Source organism: Poeciliopsis prolifica, unplaced genomic scaffold (genome assembly GCF_027474105.1).
Source record: "Poeciliopsis prolifica strain line A6 unplaced genomic scaffold, Auburn_PproV2 SCAFFOLD130, whole genome shotgun sequence".
Classification (NCBI taxonomy): domain Eukaryota; kingdom Metazoa; phylum Chordata; class Actinopteri; order Cyprinodontiformes; family Poeciliidae; genus Poeciliopsis; species Poeciliopsis prolifica.
Genome location: NW_026562505.1, coordinates 645,182 through 662,955, shown reverse-complemented (window position 1 = coordinate 662,955; position 17,774 = coordinate 645,182). Strand labels below are relative to the sequence as shown.

The window sequence follows — 17,774 nt, the reverse complement described above, 5'->3', positions numbered from 1 at the left end:
TAAATCATTTGATTTTGTTTGGCAGAGTTTGAGGGGGGAACCATATATTTTAGCTGACTAAAATAATCTCCATAAAATGGGAACAAATTAATTTACCTGCATATCCTCAATTGTCTTTATTCCTCTCATCAACAGCAATAAATTATAAGTTTGAAAATATTTTCTCCTTATTTGCCAGAGTTATGAGGAGAGAACCATATAGTTTAACCTCCTGAAATAATCTGTTCCCCCTCCATAACCTAGGGACAGCAGCAGTGAGGAATATTTTTGTTCAGATCAACAGACTATTGACATGAGATCTCAGGGGATATGTTTTCATAAGTATGATTCACATATTATCGCCTATTTTTTGTGAATAGAATATTACAATACTGTATTTATGTCCAGTACTAATATTAGCTGTAGTACTTGGTACTTGGTGTAATACCGACCTGGCTCAGCCCTCCTATGAAGGCTAGCCGAGATTTTGTAAGTCTGAAAAAGTTTTAATTATTCCCTAACATTGATTTAGATTATGCGACACAAGATAGCAAAGACAAAAATTGCAAAAAATAGCAAAATTTATACGTAATTCTTTCAATCTGTCAAAAGTAAAATAGCTCCCGTTTTTGTTTTGAGGGTTTCATAAAGACCGGATGTGAGGAAGAAGAGGGAAATGTCTTTAAGGAGAGACGGATTCATAGCACGGATGAATCTCAGCTGCTGAATCTCTGTTAAGCTACAACTCCTCAGCTGGAAAACACAAAATCTATATATACATTATGTATGTACATATGTGCATATAAATATGTGTAGTTTAATACATTATTCAGTATTAATCATTAGTTAATCATCTTTGTTTCTCAATGATTGTATTATTTTGTATTTCTTTTATATAAATATGCATTGATATTACAAAATAAAATTATTAAGAAATTACAACTGGTTGTGTGCTTTGTAAAATGCTCATCAAATATCAGTATAAAAATATTCTATTTGAAATCTATTCTGGTTTCCCCATTAATAATATTTAAATATGCCAAACTAAGCCAATTAAAAAAAAACTTTAAAAAATAAGTTTCTTTTAAATGTAGCTTTGATAGTTGTTTGAATCAGGTTTACAGCAAGAAAAAAATAGTGAAAATCTGTTTAGCATTTAGCAAATTATGCTCGATTAAATGCGCTGACACGTTACTGCGCCTGTCAAACATAAAAGGCTGAGAAGAGCCGTTGACCGCTCCAAGATGGCCGCCCTAAAGCTCGTCAGCTACAGTAGGCAGGAGCGACTATGAAGCATCTGTTCTTTATGTGTCTATGGGGGGAACGAATATGATGGGAAAATGTAAATAACCTGTTTACTTATTCTGCTCTCGGGGGCAAAGATCCTAAAAGGAACAAGAGGTCTCACATGTAGACAGACACAGCAGATCCCAAAACTAAATGTGTAGAAATTCAACAAGAAATCTGCTCTTAATTTGGATATTTGGACATAGTAGGGCGATATTTTTAGCTTACTTTGATTTGAAAAAAGTAATGCAAAGGTAATTTTCAAGCAAGTTATGACCTTCATAGAAAATATAATTTTTTTTAGAAGTATTTTAATCCACAGACACTGGCTATGAAATTAGTTTATTTCAATCAGTAATTACATTGAAAAAGTGAAACTTGTATATAATATTTATTCATTACACACAGAAAAGGTATTCATATCTCTGGAAAATTGAATGACTCTCCCCTCTTCCAGGTCTAAGCTGGGCTTTGTTTTGTCTGTTTCCCATCGGTGTAGTTCGTTCCCTTCCTTTGCTCCTTCTGCTGTGTTATGGTGGTACTGCAATAGATTTCAGCCTGAATTTATCAGGCCCATTTTTCTGGGTCCTATCTAACATTCATTTGGGTCACTTTCGTTGTAATCCTTCTCTTAGAAGAGTACACTGCAAATTGCTGTGTTAGTTGAAATACTCCTAGTGGTGAATCGTTCCCTTCTCAACTTAAATAAGTTTTTTTCAGTTGTTATTTTTTTCCTTCTCGCTGTGTCCAGACCAGCTGCAGCCTGAACATAAACACATTAAATGCGCTGACACGTTATTAAAACGTTAAGTTTTAATAACATCTGAGCAAACAAAGCCTTTTTGAGCTCAGCAGTCAGACCTCAGCCGCCGAGCTCAGTTTTCATCCAGTTACGTCATGCAAATGCACAATTGATCTTGGAGAGCTTTTTGTTGATTCAACTTTAAAACATTCGCTAGCTAATTAGACCAAATACAGCAACCAGGTTTACAATTTGACCTAAGAAAATAAAATATCTTCCGACTATTCAAAACTACCTTTAATATGCACTTTAAAAATTCTAGCTTGAACATATAAAGTTTCTTATTTGAATATTTTACACCAGTCATTGAAGTAACAATCTCTATCTGGACTTTTGTCTTTCTTTATGGTTCTTTACATAACATATTTCTGTGTTAGAAAACACCTTTCACTCCAAAAACAAGTTAACAAAGATAGCAAGACGCTTTCTGTTTTGTTGTATGTGGTTAACATTGGCCACATATTAGTGAGGAGTTATTTTAGTTGCATGATTGCCAGGATGAATTGGAATATATGGTGCTGGAAATTTTGTAACCTTTTTAATTTTGCATCAAAATTAAAAATAATTACAATTGTGATATTGCAATTATTTAAACAATGGTGACTCTGTTTTAATATTTTGTGCAGCTCTAGTCTCCATATCAGTTTGCTTTCTTACATTTGTTTACTCCAGCAAAGTCCTTTTACCTCCCTTTCTTCTACCTCCATCCACCTAATAATTTATTTATCATGGAACTAAAAAGAAAAGCGTATTGGATAACTCGAACTAAAATTTAATTTGGAATCTAGTACCAGCATGGAATGACCTGTTAACCTTTCTCCTTTTTCTAACACTATAATTACAAGTTTCTTGTATTCTTTGTTGTTTGAATGCTAGTTTACTTATGTGTTGCGGTTGCTAGCTTCATAAATTTAGGGGGGAATTAAAGTTTATGTTTGGTATTTGCAGAGGAAAAAAACAAGATGACGTACCAGTCTGTCATGATCTTCCCATGACCAACCTGAATGTGTCACCTGAGCTTACGTTTTGTGACTTTGCTCGTGCATTTCACCTAGTCTGCCCTTCGTGTGCATGTTCTTCTGTGACTCTTTAAGACTAAACAACCTTCAGGAAATAACCAAAAACTATGGAAAATTTTTGGCTGTATCAGGTAGAAAAGCATGAGGAAGAACAAGCCAAGCAGAAGGAACAGACTGACCGATGCGCTCAAAGTGAGGTAAGGTTTTTTTTTTAGGTTTTCCTGTTGTGTGGTGATTCTTTATATTTGGAGAACTCTTACTGTGTGGAGTGGGACATTCTGAAATAGTTAAAGAATTTGGATGTTCAACACCACTTTGACTGCTATACTTGTTAAATTATTTATTTCTTATTCACTCTAAGGTGCTAAATTATGATTCCTGTATTAATTTCTTGTGTTGTTGTTCCCACATTAGTTAGAGTTTGTTGTTTTTTTTTGTGTGAAAAAATAAATAGAAAAATCTATAAATGTTTTGGATAAACCAAATAAAGACACCTTTCTTTATTTGGCAGAAAAGTTATATATTATACATAAGTTTGAATTTGGAACTTAACAATCAGCATAAAAGTCTAGAATATTGATCTAATATATTTATGTTAATTAGTTAAGTTCATCCATTTTAAATAATGATATTTAAAGGTACTTTTAAGAGACAAAATAGTTCAATTCATATTGAGATGTACAGAATTCACTACAGTAATTAAATGATATAAAATTCAGTTTATTGATATCAGAACAGATGTTGTCGCAAGGCACTTTACAAAATTCACACGTACATTCCAATTGATCCCAGTTATCATGCAGTGCAATTTGCTCCATTAATTATTAAAAGTTTATTTCTAAGGAAACCCAGAAGATTGCATCGAGTCATTGACTTGCAGCATTTGCTCCTCCTGTAAGAGCACACAGCGCAGAGGTTCAGTTGTCATTGACTTTTCAGTAATCCCTCATACAGAGCATGCAGTTGAAGTCAACCAGATTCATTTCAGCAAAATCTACTGAAATATATTCTGATTAAGGTCTAATTACATACAAGGAAGTTACATCCAACTACAATCAAATTCAGGTGATACAATGTAGCCACTGGTAAAAAAAATATTTGATTTTTTTTCCATCTCAAATATGTGTTGAATTTTATTCTTTTTAAACATTGACAGGCCAATTAATGCAAAACTGGCCTGCATTATCAGTAGTTGATGTAAGATGATAACAATATGTTAGTGACAACAAACTATGATTAATGAAAACTAAGACAAAATTGCAGGTCTTGTCTCAACAGAGGTTGGGTTTACACTTAGGTAAGGTTGATACATGAAGCCTCGATGTAAATTCAAACTGGAAAATTATTCATCTCACCTACCAGCCGATGACTTTATCATGCTCCTCCTTTGTGGTCTATTGGAGTCGGTCTTCTCCTCATCTCCTCCAATCATTAGGGTTCGCTTCCTTCATAAGGTCCGGTTTGCTACTTGCTCCACGGTCGATCTTTGACCCACCTCCATCTTCTTTACCTTCAACTCTCGACTTCTTCAGTATCCCTTCAGTCCTTTCACAGCAGCTCATCCTCTCTGATGGCGGTTATCAATGCCATGTCCTCTGTTGGAGTTCAAGTGCCAAAAAATTACTTGCAAAATAAACTTTATAATAACTATTTTTCGCTGTGTGTGAGTCTGAAAGATAAAAAGACAAGATTCATAGATGTTTCTCGGGGAAATCAACTAATATGTTTCTCGGGAAACACAAAAAATTCAAAAACAATTCATTTGACACAACACAAAAAAAGTTAGTTGACAATCTGAGTGTGTTCAGCATTTGTGTAAATCCCTCTACTTGATATGCTAAAATAAAACCCAGTGCAGACCCTCACAGGTTTTAGCTAAATGTCAACCTTTGTTTAACAAAAAAATCCTGCATTATTTATTTCTCTTACCTTTATGTATGGATGAAAAGAGGATGAAAACACATGGGTCTTAAAACATTTTTGCTCATGTTTTGCCAAAAAAAATATTTTCTTCTTTTTCTCAAACTTTAGGCTCCACAAATATGTACTCTTGTCATGATTTTGTTGATCCACCACTGTGATACAATTTCTCTGGGATTTCAACTTCTCCTTCTCCTCTAACATCTAACCTAAGACAACATTCTTGTTCTGTTTCTGCAGTCCCTTGGCTCAGGTTCTTCTTCCCCTCCAAGAGCTGGGTCATCCAGCAAGCTTCTGTCACAGGATGAAGGCTTTCCAGGTTCTCTGTCTCATAAAGAGGTTGATTCTATATATAACTATTTTTGTATAATATTTACTTTTTATTCATTGGACAAAGTAACAGTAATTGTTTTAATTGTGTTATTCACAGTGTAGGAAGAGGCTTACTTCCTTCCCCACATATGTAGAAGGTGAGCATGATTGATTCAATCTCAGGAGACATGTGGCACAAGGTTTTAAACAACTGAAACGAAACATATTGATGAGGTGAAAAAAGTAATGTTGTTTGTATTAATGTAAATAAATTATTAATTGAACTCATTTTAACTTACGGTGTTTTTACACCTGAGTTATTTAAAACAAACAAACAAAGTGATGCGATGAGTCTAACAAACAGACTGAATCTCTGTCTGTAGTACCTGGCCCCTGTGATCCAGAGGACCTAATTGATGGGATCATCTTTGCAGCTAACTGTCTTGGATCCACACAGATGTTATCAGAGAAGACACCATCGAAGAATATTCGCATGATCCAAGCACAGGAAGCTGTTAACCGCATCAAGGTGACAATTTTGTTGTTCTGTCAGTCAACCTCCAACCCCAGTCCCCTAAATCAAGACCTCCAAACAAAATGTTCTAGGGGACTGGGGCTGAGGTAGGGGCAAAGGCAGGGGTGAAAGTAAGGTGGTACGGTCCAGTACTGCGTTCCAGTAAATATTCTGAGCACTGGCTCAGAATATTTACTGCAGTCGATCTCTCGCAGTGCTGGAAGAACGACTGCAATAAGGCCGTCATTCAGAATGGCTGCATTTTGAGTCAAAGTAGGTCTATGATCAATAGACAGTCTAAAACACGAGTTAATATGTCTATAAATATATTTTTTTTCTCATTTCTTATTGTTTCTGAATTGTTTTGTGCTGAACTTCTACCTCTCCAGAGGTCTCTCTCTCTCCCCTCCATCTCCCTCCCGGAGCTCGTAGCTTTTGTCAGCGGCCTTCAAACCGTTCTCCTCTATGTTTAATATCTGTCTGCTTATTAACCATCCATCCATCCATTTTCTGAGCACCCTTCTCCCTAACGGGGTCGGGAGGTGCTGGTGCCTCTCCAGCTGCGTTCCTGGACAGGTCGCCAGTCTGTCGCAGCCTATTAACCAAAGGGGTTAATGATAAATAACGAGGCTCTTTAAATGTGTGTATATTTGAAATGTTAAACTGTCATTTGTGACTGTTTACAAAATAGACTAGCAAATATTGCAGTAAGCATATTGTGAGGAATGCAAAAGTTTTGCGAGGCAATGCCAAAGAAAAATTCTCCTCATGTCCCTGAGAAGGCTCCTTAAATAAATTGCTTATCGTTAACTGACCTTAAAATAAAAACCGTCAAAACACAGGAGGACAGTGAATTTTTAATACAAGCAAAATCAAAACCTGATAAAGTGCAGAAAGCAAGAACTAATTTATTCAAAAGAAAAGACAGTGACACCAAAGTTATTTTTGATTTTAAAAATCTGCTCTTAAATACAAGTGAAGTTACTAATATTCAAAGTAACAAACATCTCTATACTTGTTACTTAGTGACTTGATGAGCAAAACAAAGTTCAGTCATCACAAAGGAAATGAACATGTTGGTGTTAAGCTATATTTATTTAAAGGAGCACATATATAAATAAAAAATCAATATTGTGTGCATTTTTTAATGGGACATTGATTTCCAATATCTTATGTGAGCTGCTGTTTCTTACTCTCATCTAATAATCGACTCCAAACTAAGCCCCCATCTTCTGTTTTCAGTTTTAGTCAATACAAATTATAATCACAAGTACCTGATAATTTGTTGTTAAAATATTATTCAAGTTTACAGTGCATCATAAACCTGCTGCCTAAACTGATGCATTAATTCAGCAAGGACTTTTCTTTTTCTCAGAAGTTAACTTGAACTAAACTTGACAGGTTTTCCTTGCTCCTCTGTCTTCCTATTGATGCAACACCATAAGAACCCAGCCAAAAGATCAATGCCGTTTTTTCTAGTGTTTTTTTAAAAAAAATCTTTACTCATTAATGGATATGCTTTCAAATGTAACTGAGTAACTTTATTCAAACCAAATTCAAGGAAAAGAAAAAGTTCAGCTTTTGTAAACAACTTAAAGGACAAATTAGACAAATTGTAATTATATCAATAAATGTAAATGTAACTTATTACTTTTACAATATGAGCCAAATCTTCTCATTAGCAGTTGAGATTATGCAGTAACTTCTATTCACAGCCACTAACCTCCAGAGGTACAACTGCCTTGTAGTGACATTAGGTTAAAGTGTGATCACACTTAGTCTCTGCTCGGAGAAAATCTACGCTTGCAAAACTCTGTTTGCTTGGTGGAATTTTCTTGCCATAATTCAAGAGCACACATTTTCAATCTGAAAACAGGATTTTATTTCTTTTGTTCTCAAAAGGTTTAATATTTTTGCTTACTTTTTTATTTGGAAGCAGAACTTAATGTCTTTCTTCTTAAAACTTGTAATGCTTGTACTCAAAACTTCTTCTCGCACTCACACTTGGTCTCTGCTCACACTCTGCTCGCTTATGAAACATGAAACTGCCTTATGCCACATTCGCATAGCAACCTCTGAGCCAATAAAATGAAAGCGTTATACTGAGTGCATTTGTTTCCTTCTAGCGGGTGTGCCTGTGTGGCTACCATGAACTGTAGCCACCTGCACCACCCACTGGATGTAGGGACAAACAACGACATTAGCTTTCTGTTCAGTGTTACGCTAACCATCCACCAGTAGTGCTCTACTGATCGCTAACAGCTAACCAATCAAAGACAATATAGTCACATGATGTCTGCCTATCTATCTCATAAGTATTTTATGAGATAGATCAAATATTATCTATTCATACAGAGTATAGGCTACCTGTATAAACAAATATTCTGCTATATGAAACTTGCAAAGCTTATTTGCAAGTTTCAGAAAACTGGAAATGTTGCAGATCAATCACAAGAGGTTTAAGATGCGCAGCGATTACACACAGTCCCACAAAAATAAAAATGGTTGTCCAGTACAAATGTTAATTTTTTCTATGAATGCAAATTTGTGGCCCATCCTGTATATTGTAACGTGTATGGTAACATTCTTTTCACTTTTACAAAATAAACTTCCTAATTAAAAGCTAAATGTACTATTTTTTTTCTCTGCTGAATGCATTGAATAAAACTTAATAGCTTTGTCATTCTCAGGTTTAGATCTGTGTTACAATTCAACCAGTCATAGGAGCCCCTATGAACGGTTGAGTTTTCTTTGCCTTGATATCTTGCAACCATACAATTCTAGACCTCTCCATTGGAGCTAATATCAAAAAAAGATGTAGAGTTAACCATACACATGAATATGTAGACGCCTCATGGAGCGGGTTGATCCGTTGCTGCGATACGTCAAAGCGTCCGCCATATTGAATGTGGCCTATGTGCCATTACGCTAATACAAGTAAATGGACCAAAGTTCAGAAAGTGCCATTCTACAAAGTATTTTAAGTTAATACCCGTCATTGACACATTTTCTCACACACACATTGATATATATGTAAATCAAATAAACGACTAAAGACAGAGTTTCTAACTTTTGATGTGATTACTTAATTGTTTTGGGGGATTTCTGAGTAAAGAGCATAATGTTTTTATTTGATAGAAATAAAATATATTGACACTGATGAACAGACACACTTTTACAGTGTTTAATTCAACATATTTACATTATTCCATACAGAGCCCCCTCGGGGACATGAGGATATTTTTCTTTTGCGTTCCCTTGCAAAACCTTTTGGATTCCCATGCATAACATATTACATTCCCTCCCTTCCATTGAAAAAGTGGTTCATTTTGGAGCAGCACTCAAGACAAGACAAGACAAACCCGCGAAACAGGTAAATTATCTTAATTCATCATAAATACTGTATACTTAGCAATATTTCTATAAATTTAGCCTCTTATGAGAACTATTTCAAATATGAATCGTGTTCGTTGGAAGAAAAGGTAGTTCAGACATCTGTTTGCTTGCTTAAAGAAAAGAATGACGAGGCGGGGGTTGCAATGTTAATTTTGTTAATGATGATGATAACTAAAGGGACAATTTGTTGGATCTGTTTTCACAGATGGGGGCTCACAACATTCCATCTCAGGAAAATATCAAGCAAGCAATACAGGTCATGGCTCATAACGTCATATTACAAGAACCAAAGTATATTATTGATTGCTTTTATGAAATTTTCAAAGACTTTGCATTAAATCTGTCTCATCCAGCTGATGTCCTTCATTTATACGAGTCCAAAAGAGCAACAAATAAAATGTAGTTGATATGCTGCAAGCAGAGGCTTTGTCCGTATCACAGAAACAGAAGACAACATTTACTTACTTGTAAAGATATATTAGGAATGCAGATCAGCGCAAACTAGAAAAATTCTTGCGATTTTGCTCAGGGTCCTCCGTTTTATGCACAGAAGAAATTAAGGTGACATTTAATGCTGAAACTGGTTTTGGGAGAAGACCTGTTGCACACACATGTGGAGCAATCATTGATGCGCCTAACACTTACAGTTCCTACCCAGAATTTAGAGCAGAGTTTGACAGTATCTTGGCAAGCAATTTTATGTTGATGGATATTATTTAAACTTGAAAAGGTAGTTGAGGTCTTTGCTAAAATAAACACTTTATTATTCTGTATTATCATCCACCATGTTCATGATGTGTTGATCAAGGGAAAACAATGTTACATTTTGTGTAATTTCCAGAATTGTAATTACCGCCTGTTGTGATTAGACCAGTAGTCAGTTTTCACATTTGTTTTAATCAAGTTCTGATACCCAGCTGAAATTTTTTTAGATATTTTAATAGTTCAAGTGTTTACAGAAAAATGCTTGCAATACAACCAAATTCAGTGTTTGACTAATTTATCAAAATACATTCATTCTTTATCCTTTCTTTTCTGTTAGTATGCACAATGTTGACAACATAAGATAACATTGGCTAAAACAATTTGCTGCTTTTAAAATGTTTTAAATGTGAAGGGGTGTGTTTAGGAATTGAACTAAAGAGCAAACAATTCAAAGTTTTCTTGTAATTTTGAAAATTTGATCTAATAGTTCCTGCTAATATTTGAGCAGTACAGTTGCTGTATTACATTCCCTTTATCCAAGTAGGTTTAGAAATTCGGCAGAAAGTTTATTTATATGGTTGAATAATGCAATGAAGTAAACAGAACAATACTTAAAATAAAACAAAATTCAGAGGGTTTGCAGCATCTGCCAACTTCGGTTTTCTGGTGACCTGTTTTTTTGTTTTTTCTTTATTGGCGGGGCCAAAATATTTTAAGCTATTATTAAAAATGAAGTAATAATATTTGTCTTGCAAAGTTTTTATTTTTGATACATGTTTGGATTTTCTGTGAATGTTCACAATAAATGTTTACACAAACGATGCAATTTGTTTCCAGTGCTTTATGAAAATTATGAACTGTATTTCATAATTTACAGTTGCACACACATGTGGAGCAATCATGTATGTGCACATGATTGTGCACACACATGATTTGATTTTAGCAATGGAATTACTAAAATTTGATTACCAAATAAAATTTTAGTAATTTGATTTATCTAATTATTAATCAGTCATCTGACAGTTTTGATTGTGTCTCTGTTGTGTTCATAGTCTGAATGGTTTAAAGAGCTGCTTTCAGTGCTATTCCATCTTAAACATGCAGTAAATAAATCGATTTTCAATCAGTGTTTTGCTCTTTGTCTATGCTCTGCAGAGCATAGACAAAGTAAAAAAAATTCTAACAGAGTAAATTATTTTTTTTTATTACAAAAGTTGTCTTAATATTCATTATTAATACTTCAGATTGAAATATTTCTCTTAAACAAAAGAGTGAAAAATAAAAGTGTGCAATAAAACACAAATTTATTTATTTATAGTATACTGGGAACACTGGCCACAGACAGGGCTTCAGTCTGCTGGTCAAACTGGGAGAAGTCCAATAACTTCTGAGATGTCCTGGTACACAGGCTAAAGCCAAGGATAAAAGAGAATTATCCAATAGTGTAATAGAAAATACATCTATTTTTCCTTCACATTCAGAGAAAAGACATTTTCAGCACATTGGGCATATAGCTTATTAACAGATTGTGAAGCTGAGCTGTGAAACAGAGACTGGAGAACAGCAGCTCCAGCTCTGATCCTGACTGACTTTCCTCACAAAATCCCCTGGGTTTTAAAGCACTTCCCCTCTAACAGCAGTTTCTCATCAGCTCTCTCATTAGAAAACAACATGAAAACGTTCACTATGAAAACAGTGTTACTTTGGGCCAATTTAGCAACATAGGAAATATTTCTCGGTTGTTTAGAAGTGAGTTTCCGGCGGCAAAGTCAAGTAATTCTGCTTTTTCACCCTTACCTGTGAAAGGTAAAGCTAATAAATGCAGTCTGTATTGTAAAACCGTTGAAACAAGTCCACATAGCACATGACTTAGGGAGCTCCATCGCTCTACTGCCACATACAAGATGGCGACGACATAACGCAGGACTCAGCACTCAGTGAGGCTTCTACATATTCATGTCTATGAAACAGTCTGCAGCCAAGTTTTATATAGAGGTTAAGCAGAAGTAGCGGGGCTTATTTAATAACATGCTTCATAACCTTTGACCTTCTCTCCTCTGGTCTGTTTAACAGCTACAGTCTCAGATTAACTCAGCCCTCCAGGACTATCAGCAGCAGAAACAGCAACATTAAAAACAGACTATATTTGCTTTGCTTTGCCCCACATGATGAAAATAACTATGTGATCCAATTAAATATTAGATTCTTGATTAATGGGTTGTTGCTATGCTGTTGTACAATCTGTTAAGATCTTGTTCAATGTGCCCCTTTTTAACTTTGAGCCTCCACCCCTCCAATAGGTCTCTGCACGGCCCTGCCCTCCCGAAAATGGACAGGGGCAACCACCTTGTCTTGAGTGAGCCACAACCACTGATAAGCTTTATTAAAAGAAAATCCAATAATACAAACCAGAGCAAGGATGGTGGTATACAACTATTTCCCTAGATTTATGCGAAATTAGTTTTTTTTTCATGAGTAAATATGCAGCAATGCTGGGTGTTTAATTTGTGTTAATAGTTAGAGACAGCAACTGATGTTAAATTTCATTATTGAGTCCCATTTTTAAAAGTATGTTGAGTGGAGAGTGTCAGAAGGCTGTCTTACAGTGCGTTCCCAAAAATACAAAAGTGAAAACTAATTTCAAATTTGCTTCATCCACATCATTTTCTTAGAATGAAAGGGGTGCTGTCAGTAACAGCAGAATGTCATGTAAGGACAAATGGAAAATAATGGTTCTAAGTGAAAAACATGTAATTCATTTTAGTTTTTTTATAGTTATCAAATTTTATTTTTATAGCACATTTCAGCAGCAAGGCATTTCAAAGTGTTTTACATCATAAACACAAAAACACAAAGTCATGCAACATAGAATAAACAATACATTGTTACATCATTACATTTTTAATTGATTACTTTTCAAATCAAACTCTAATCAGGTGTGTTTTTAGTTGAGATTTAAAGGAAGTCAGGGTTTCTGCTGTTTTACAGTTTTCTGGACGTTTGTTCCAGATTTTTGGTGCATAGATGCTGAAAGCTGCTTCTCCTCTCTTGGTTCTGGTTCTGGGATGCAGAGCAGAACCAGAACCAGAACCAGAACCTGAGAGTCTGGAAGGTTGATAGAACAACAGCAGATCTTTGATGTATTGTGGTGCTAAACCGTTCAGTGATTTATAAACTACCAACAGTATTTTAAAATCTATTCTTTGAGCTACAGGGAGCCAGTGGAGGGACTTTAAAACTGCTGTTATGTCTCTATCTTCCTGGTTCTAGTGAGAACAGGAGCAGCAGCTTCTGGATCAGCTGCAGCTGTTTGATTGATTTGTTGGACAGGCCTGTGAAGACGCTGTTACAATAATCAATGTGACTGAAGATAAACGTATGGATGAGTTTCTCTAGATCTGGCTGAGTCATTAGTCCTCTAATCCTGGAGATGTTCTTCAGTGATAGAAGGCCGACTTTGTAATCGTCTTTATGTGGCTCTGAAGGTTCTAGTCATCACTACTCCCAGGTTTCGGGCCTGATCGTTAGTTTTTAGTTGTAATAACTGAAGCTGTGCATTAACTCTAGATCTATAGCTCTAGATCTATAGCTCTAGATCTATAGCTCTAGATCTATAGCTCTAGATCTATAGCTCTAGATCGTTCCTCTTTAGGTCCAAAAATAATGACTTCAGTTTTGTTTCTGTTCAGCAGGAGAAAGTTTTGGCACATCCACACATTTATCTGTTCTAAACATTTATTCAGTGATTGGATGGGGTCAAAGGTCACCTGGTGACATCGTAATGTAGAGCTGTGTGTCATCCGCATAGTTGTGGTAGCTAATATTATTTCCTATTATAACCTGAGCTAGTGGGAGAATATAAATATTAAATACGAGGGGTCCTAGGATTGAACCTTGGGGTACCCCACATGTGACCTTTGACCTCTTTGATGAGAAGTTTCCAATTGAAACAAAGAAATCCTTGTTCTTTATGAAAGAATCAAACCAGTTGAGCTCTGAACCGGAGAGTCCAACCCAACTCTCCAGTCGATTCAGTAATATGTCAAAAGCTGCACTGAGGTCCAACAGAACCAGCACCGTGGTTCTGCCACAGTCCGTATTTATATGGATATCATTGAATACTTTGACTAGGCCAGTCTCCGTGCTGTGGTGAGCACGAAAAACCAGATTGGAAAGAGTCAAAGCAGTTGGTCATCATGAGGAAACTATTTAATTGTTTACACAGTTTTTTCAATAACTTTGCTGATGAATGGGAGGTCAGAGGTCAGAGGTCGGCCTGTAATTCTGCAGTAGTGATTTGTCCAGATTGTTCTTTTTTAGCAGTGGTTTGATCACTGCTGTTTTCAAAGCCTGGGGGAAAACGCCTGATGTGAGTGATGAGTTACTATTTGGATCAGATCAGTAACAATAACAAGCAGGACTTTCTTAAAGAATGTGTGGGAAGGACATCCAGACAGCAGGAGCTTGAACTTAATTGACTTATAATTTCTTCTACTATAATTTTCAACTACTATAATTCAGTAGTTGAAAATGGGTCATTTTTCCTGTATTTGTTTTGTTTTTGGTACAGCAATGGTTCTAGCTTTGAAGTTGATGTGCAGATTAATCCTCTGATTTTTTGAATTTTCTCTGAAAAGTAGCTGGAAACTTGTTACAGGCAGCATTAGATTGGAGTTCAGGTGGTAACGTCATAGGAGGGTTTGTGAGCCTGTCAACTGTTGCAAATAAAGCTCCAGTATTGTTAATGTTTTTGTTAATAACATCTGCAAAGAAAGCCTCCCTTCCATGTTTTAGTGTTAAGTGATAGTTACGTAGTCTTTCTTTGTAGATGTCATTATGAACGTGAAGTTGAGTTTTACGCCATTTTCATTCTGCTCTGCGACAGAGTTGTCTTGCAGATCGAACTGTTTGTGCTTTTCTCCATGGAGATTTTTTCGTACCAGACACAACCTTTACTTTAATTGGGGCAATGGAATCAATGATATATGAAACTTTAGACTGAAAATCATCTACCAACTGATCTACATCATTACAGCTTAAGGGTGAGGAGGAAGAGTAGATTTGATTAAATGTTTCTGTGAAAGAACGTTTTGTGACAGTAGCTGTTTGTCCAAGTGGGTCAAAGAATAAAGAACCTTCAAAGATAACAGCAAAGTGATCCGACAGGGCGACATCAGTTACAGAGACATTGGAAATATTCACACCCTTACTGATAACCAGGTCCAGTGTGTGTCATTGAGTGTGTGTTGCTTGTTTGACATGTTGTGTTAAACCAAAATTTTCTAAAATATCAGAGAGCTTTTTTGCTCCTCTGTCTTGGGGTTTGTCCACATGAATGTTGAAATCACCAACAATTATTTTACAATCACAATCAATGCATATGAGAGATAAAAGATCATTCAAGTCAGTAAAGAAATTTTCCACATATGCTGGAGTTTTGTATAAAGTTAGTGTCAAAGTTCGTTTGAAGCCTTTAACCTGAATTCCAAGATACTCAAAAGAACTGAAATGACCCAAAGACATTTTACTACAGTTTATGGTTTTCTTAAATATAGAAGCCACGCCTCCTTCTTTTTTATGTTGTCACTGTGTTGTAGAAATCACTAGTTGTTTGTTTCTTACCTCAGGCTGAACCTCAGCCCATAACAGAGGTGGATCTCTTTATCTCCACTCAGAGAATCAAGGTGCTCAATGCCGACTCCCAGGTAAATGTTCAGATGGACACACAATGACACATGGCATCCTCACTGTTTTAAAAGTCTTATACACTGTTGCAAATTTGATATTTGCTGAAATTTGTCTTTAGCTTTAATTGCCATATATTTCTGTCCAACACTTTCTAAGAGGATACTCTAAAGAAGTGCTTCCCAAGGCACACATGTTTTGGATGTTTCCCTGCTTTAATGCACCTGATTCAACTGACAGAAGTTCAGTTGAATCAGGTGCAAGTTCAGCACACCTTGTTAATCACCCATCAATTGAAATCAGCTGGGTTGATTTAAGGAAACACCTGAAACATGCAGGCAGCGTAATTTAAGGGCCAAAGCTTGGGGCTGGTGCGCCCGTCACTGATTAGAGAATGCAGATTTTTTGAAAGTGGAAGTACTTAAACGTTATCTGGCGAGTAATAAGTTGAATTTAAAGGTGGTTTTGGGGTAATCTGGATTAGGAGATGGCTGGTTGTAGTGGCAGACTTTCGGAAGATGGAAATATGGACGTAGGATGGTCTATGGTAGAAAATAGAAGAGGGGGAGGAGGAAAAGATAAGGTTAAAAGGGGACTAAATACTGATAAAAGATCTCTTGAGGATGGAGAAGAAAGAGTTGAAATAAAAAAGAAAATATTTTTTAAATTATATTAAAATTTAAGGCTGAACAGGATATGATTGCAGTAAATCCTATCAGTTTGTCAAATGGATTAAAGAAAGTTATTGGAGATGTAGTTCTAGCTAAAGTCTTAAGGGATGGAAACCTACTTTTCATTTGTAAAAATGCTGAGCAAAAGAATAAGGCCCCTAAATTACAAATGGTGTGTTAAAAAAAAGAAAGAAAAGTGCAGGAAGGAAAGATGAATAAAAGGGGTGATATCAGGAATTTCTGTTGGAGAAAACCTGGAGAGCTAAAGAAAATAATAAAAGGAGGAGAGATTACAGGCATCAAACAATTACAGGCTTCTAGGAGAGGGGAGAAAATGGACTACATCTGTACAGTAGTACTGTCCAGTAGAATTCAAAGATAGAGTTCTGCCTTATAAAGTAATGATTGGTTACATGAGCTTTAATGTAAGAGCTTATATTCCACCACCTCTCAGATGTTATAAGTGTCAAAGATATGGGCATACTGCAAAGGTCTGTAAAGGGAAACAGAGATGTGGTAGATGTGGAGATGAACATCCTTATGGTGAGTGTGGAAATAATCCTGTTAAGTGGAACTGGAGGAAATCATACTGCAGCATGCAGGATGCAAGGTAAGAAAAGAAGCAGCTGAAATTCAAAAATGAAAATTGATAAGAGGATTATTTATGCTAAAGCAGTGAAAGAGGTAAAAAAAATAATGATGATGATCCAAAAACAAACTATGAAAGGAAAAGAGTGCCAAACAATAATTAATGTAATATTACATTAGAAAAATGTATTCCTTTTCTTGCATAAATAATAAATTGCTCAGAACAAGCAAGAACTAAAACTGAAAAATAAAAATTATATTGAAGGCAGCTACCAAGTTTTCAAAGTTAAAGATTTATCATGGGAAAAAATCCATGATGAACTTGGGGAAGGATCATCTGAAGCTGAGGCTTCTCAAATCGTCACATAATTCTAATATTAAAATGGAACACTCAAAGTTTAATAGCAAATGGTCAGAAATGTAAAGGCTTCATTAATAATCTAAATACGAAACCAGATATAATATGCATTCAAGAAACATGGCTGAAGCCATCATTGCAGTTTAGAGTTCATGGTTACTCAGTCTTATGTAAAGATAGGATAAATGGGAATGGAAGAGGGTGTGCCATTTTTCTGAAGGAAAACATTAAATTTATTCAGCTCCAAATAGTATCAGACTTAGAAATTGAACAAATAATCACTGTAGAAATTTGGACAAATTATGGGAATGTTACAATAGTAAATTATTACAATCCTTGCAAACAATTAGAAAAATTAAAACTTGAATCAATCCTAGAACACTGGAGAGGAAAAATAGTTTGGTGTGGGGATTTTAATGCATATAGAACTTTATGGGGACATCAAGATGATTATAATGGAGGAATTTTAGAAGAAATGATTGAAGAAAAAGAATTGGTAATATTAAATAATGGGGTAGGCACTTGGGTGGATTTAGTA

At 35.5% G+C, this 17,774-nt stretch overlaps 1 protein-coding gene across 1 annotated transcript in view; it reads left to right on the top strand.

Annotated features, from left to right (window-relative positions):
* LOC129355316 (amyloid-beta A4 precursor protein-binding family A member 1-like) overlaps positions 1-17,774 on the top strand; it is a 33,662-nt gene that overhangs the window by 8,051 nt on the left and 7,837 nt on the right. The window contains 5 exon segments of the mRNA XM_055024821.1: positions 3,219-3,284; positions 5,248-5,346; positions 5,438-5,477; positions 5,703-5,848; positions 15,562-15,639. Of these exon segments, the coding sequence (XP_054880796.1) occupies positions 3,219-3,284; positions 5,248-5,346; positions 5,438-5,477; positions 5,703-5,848; positions 15,562-15,639 (429 nt within the window).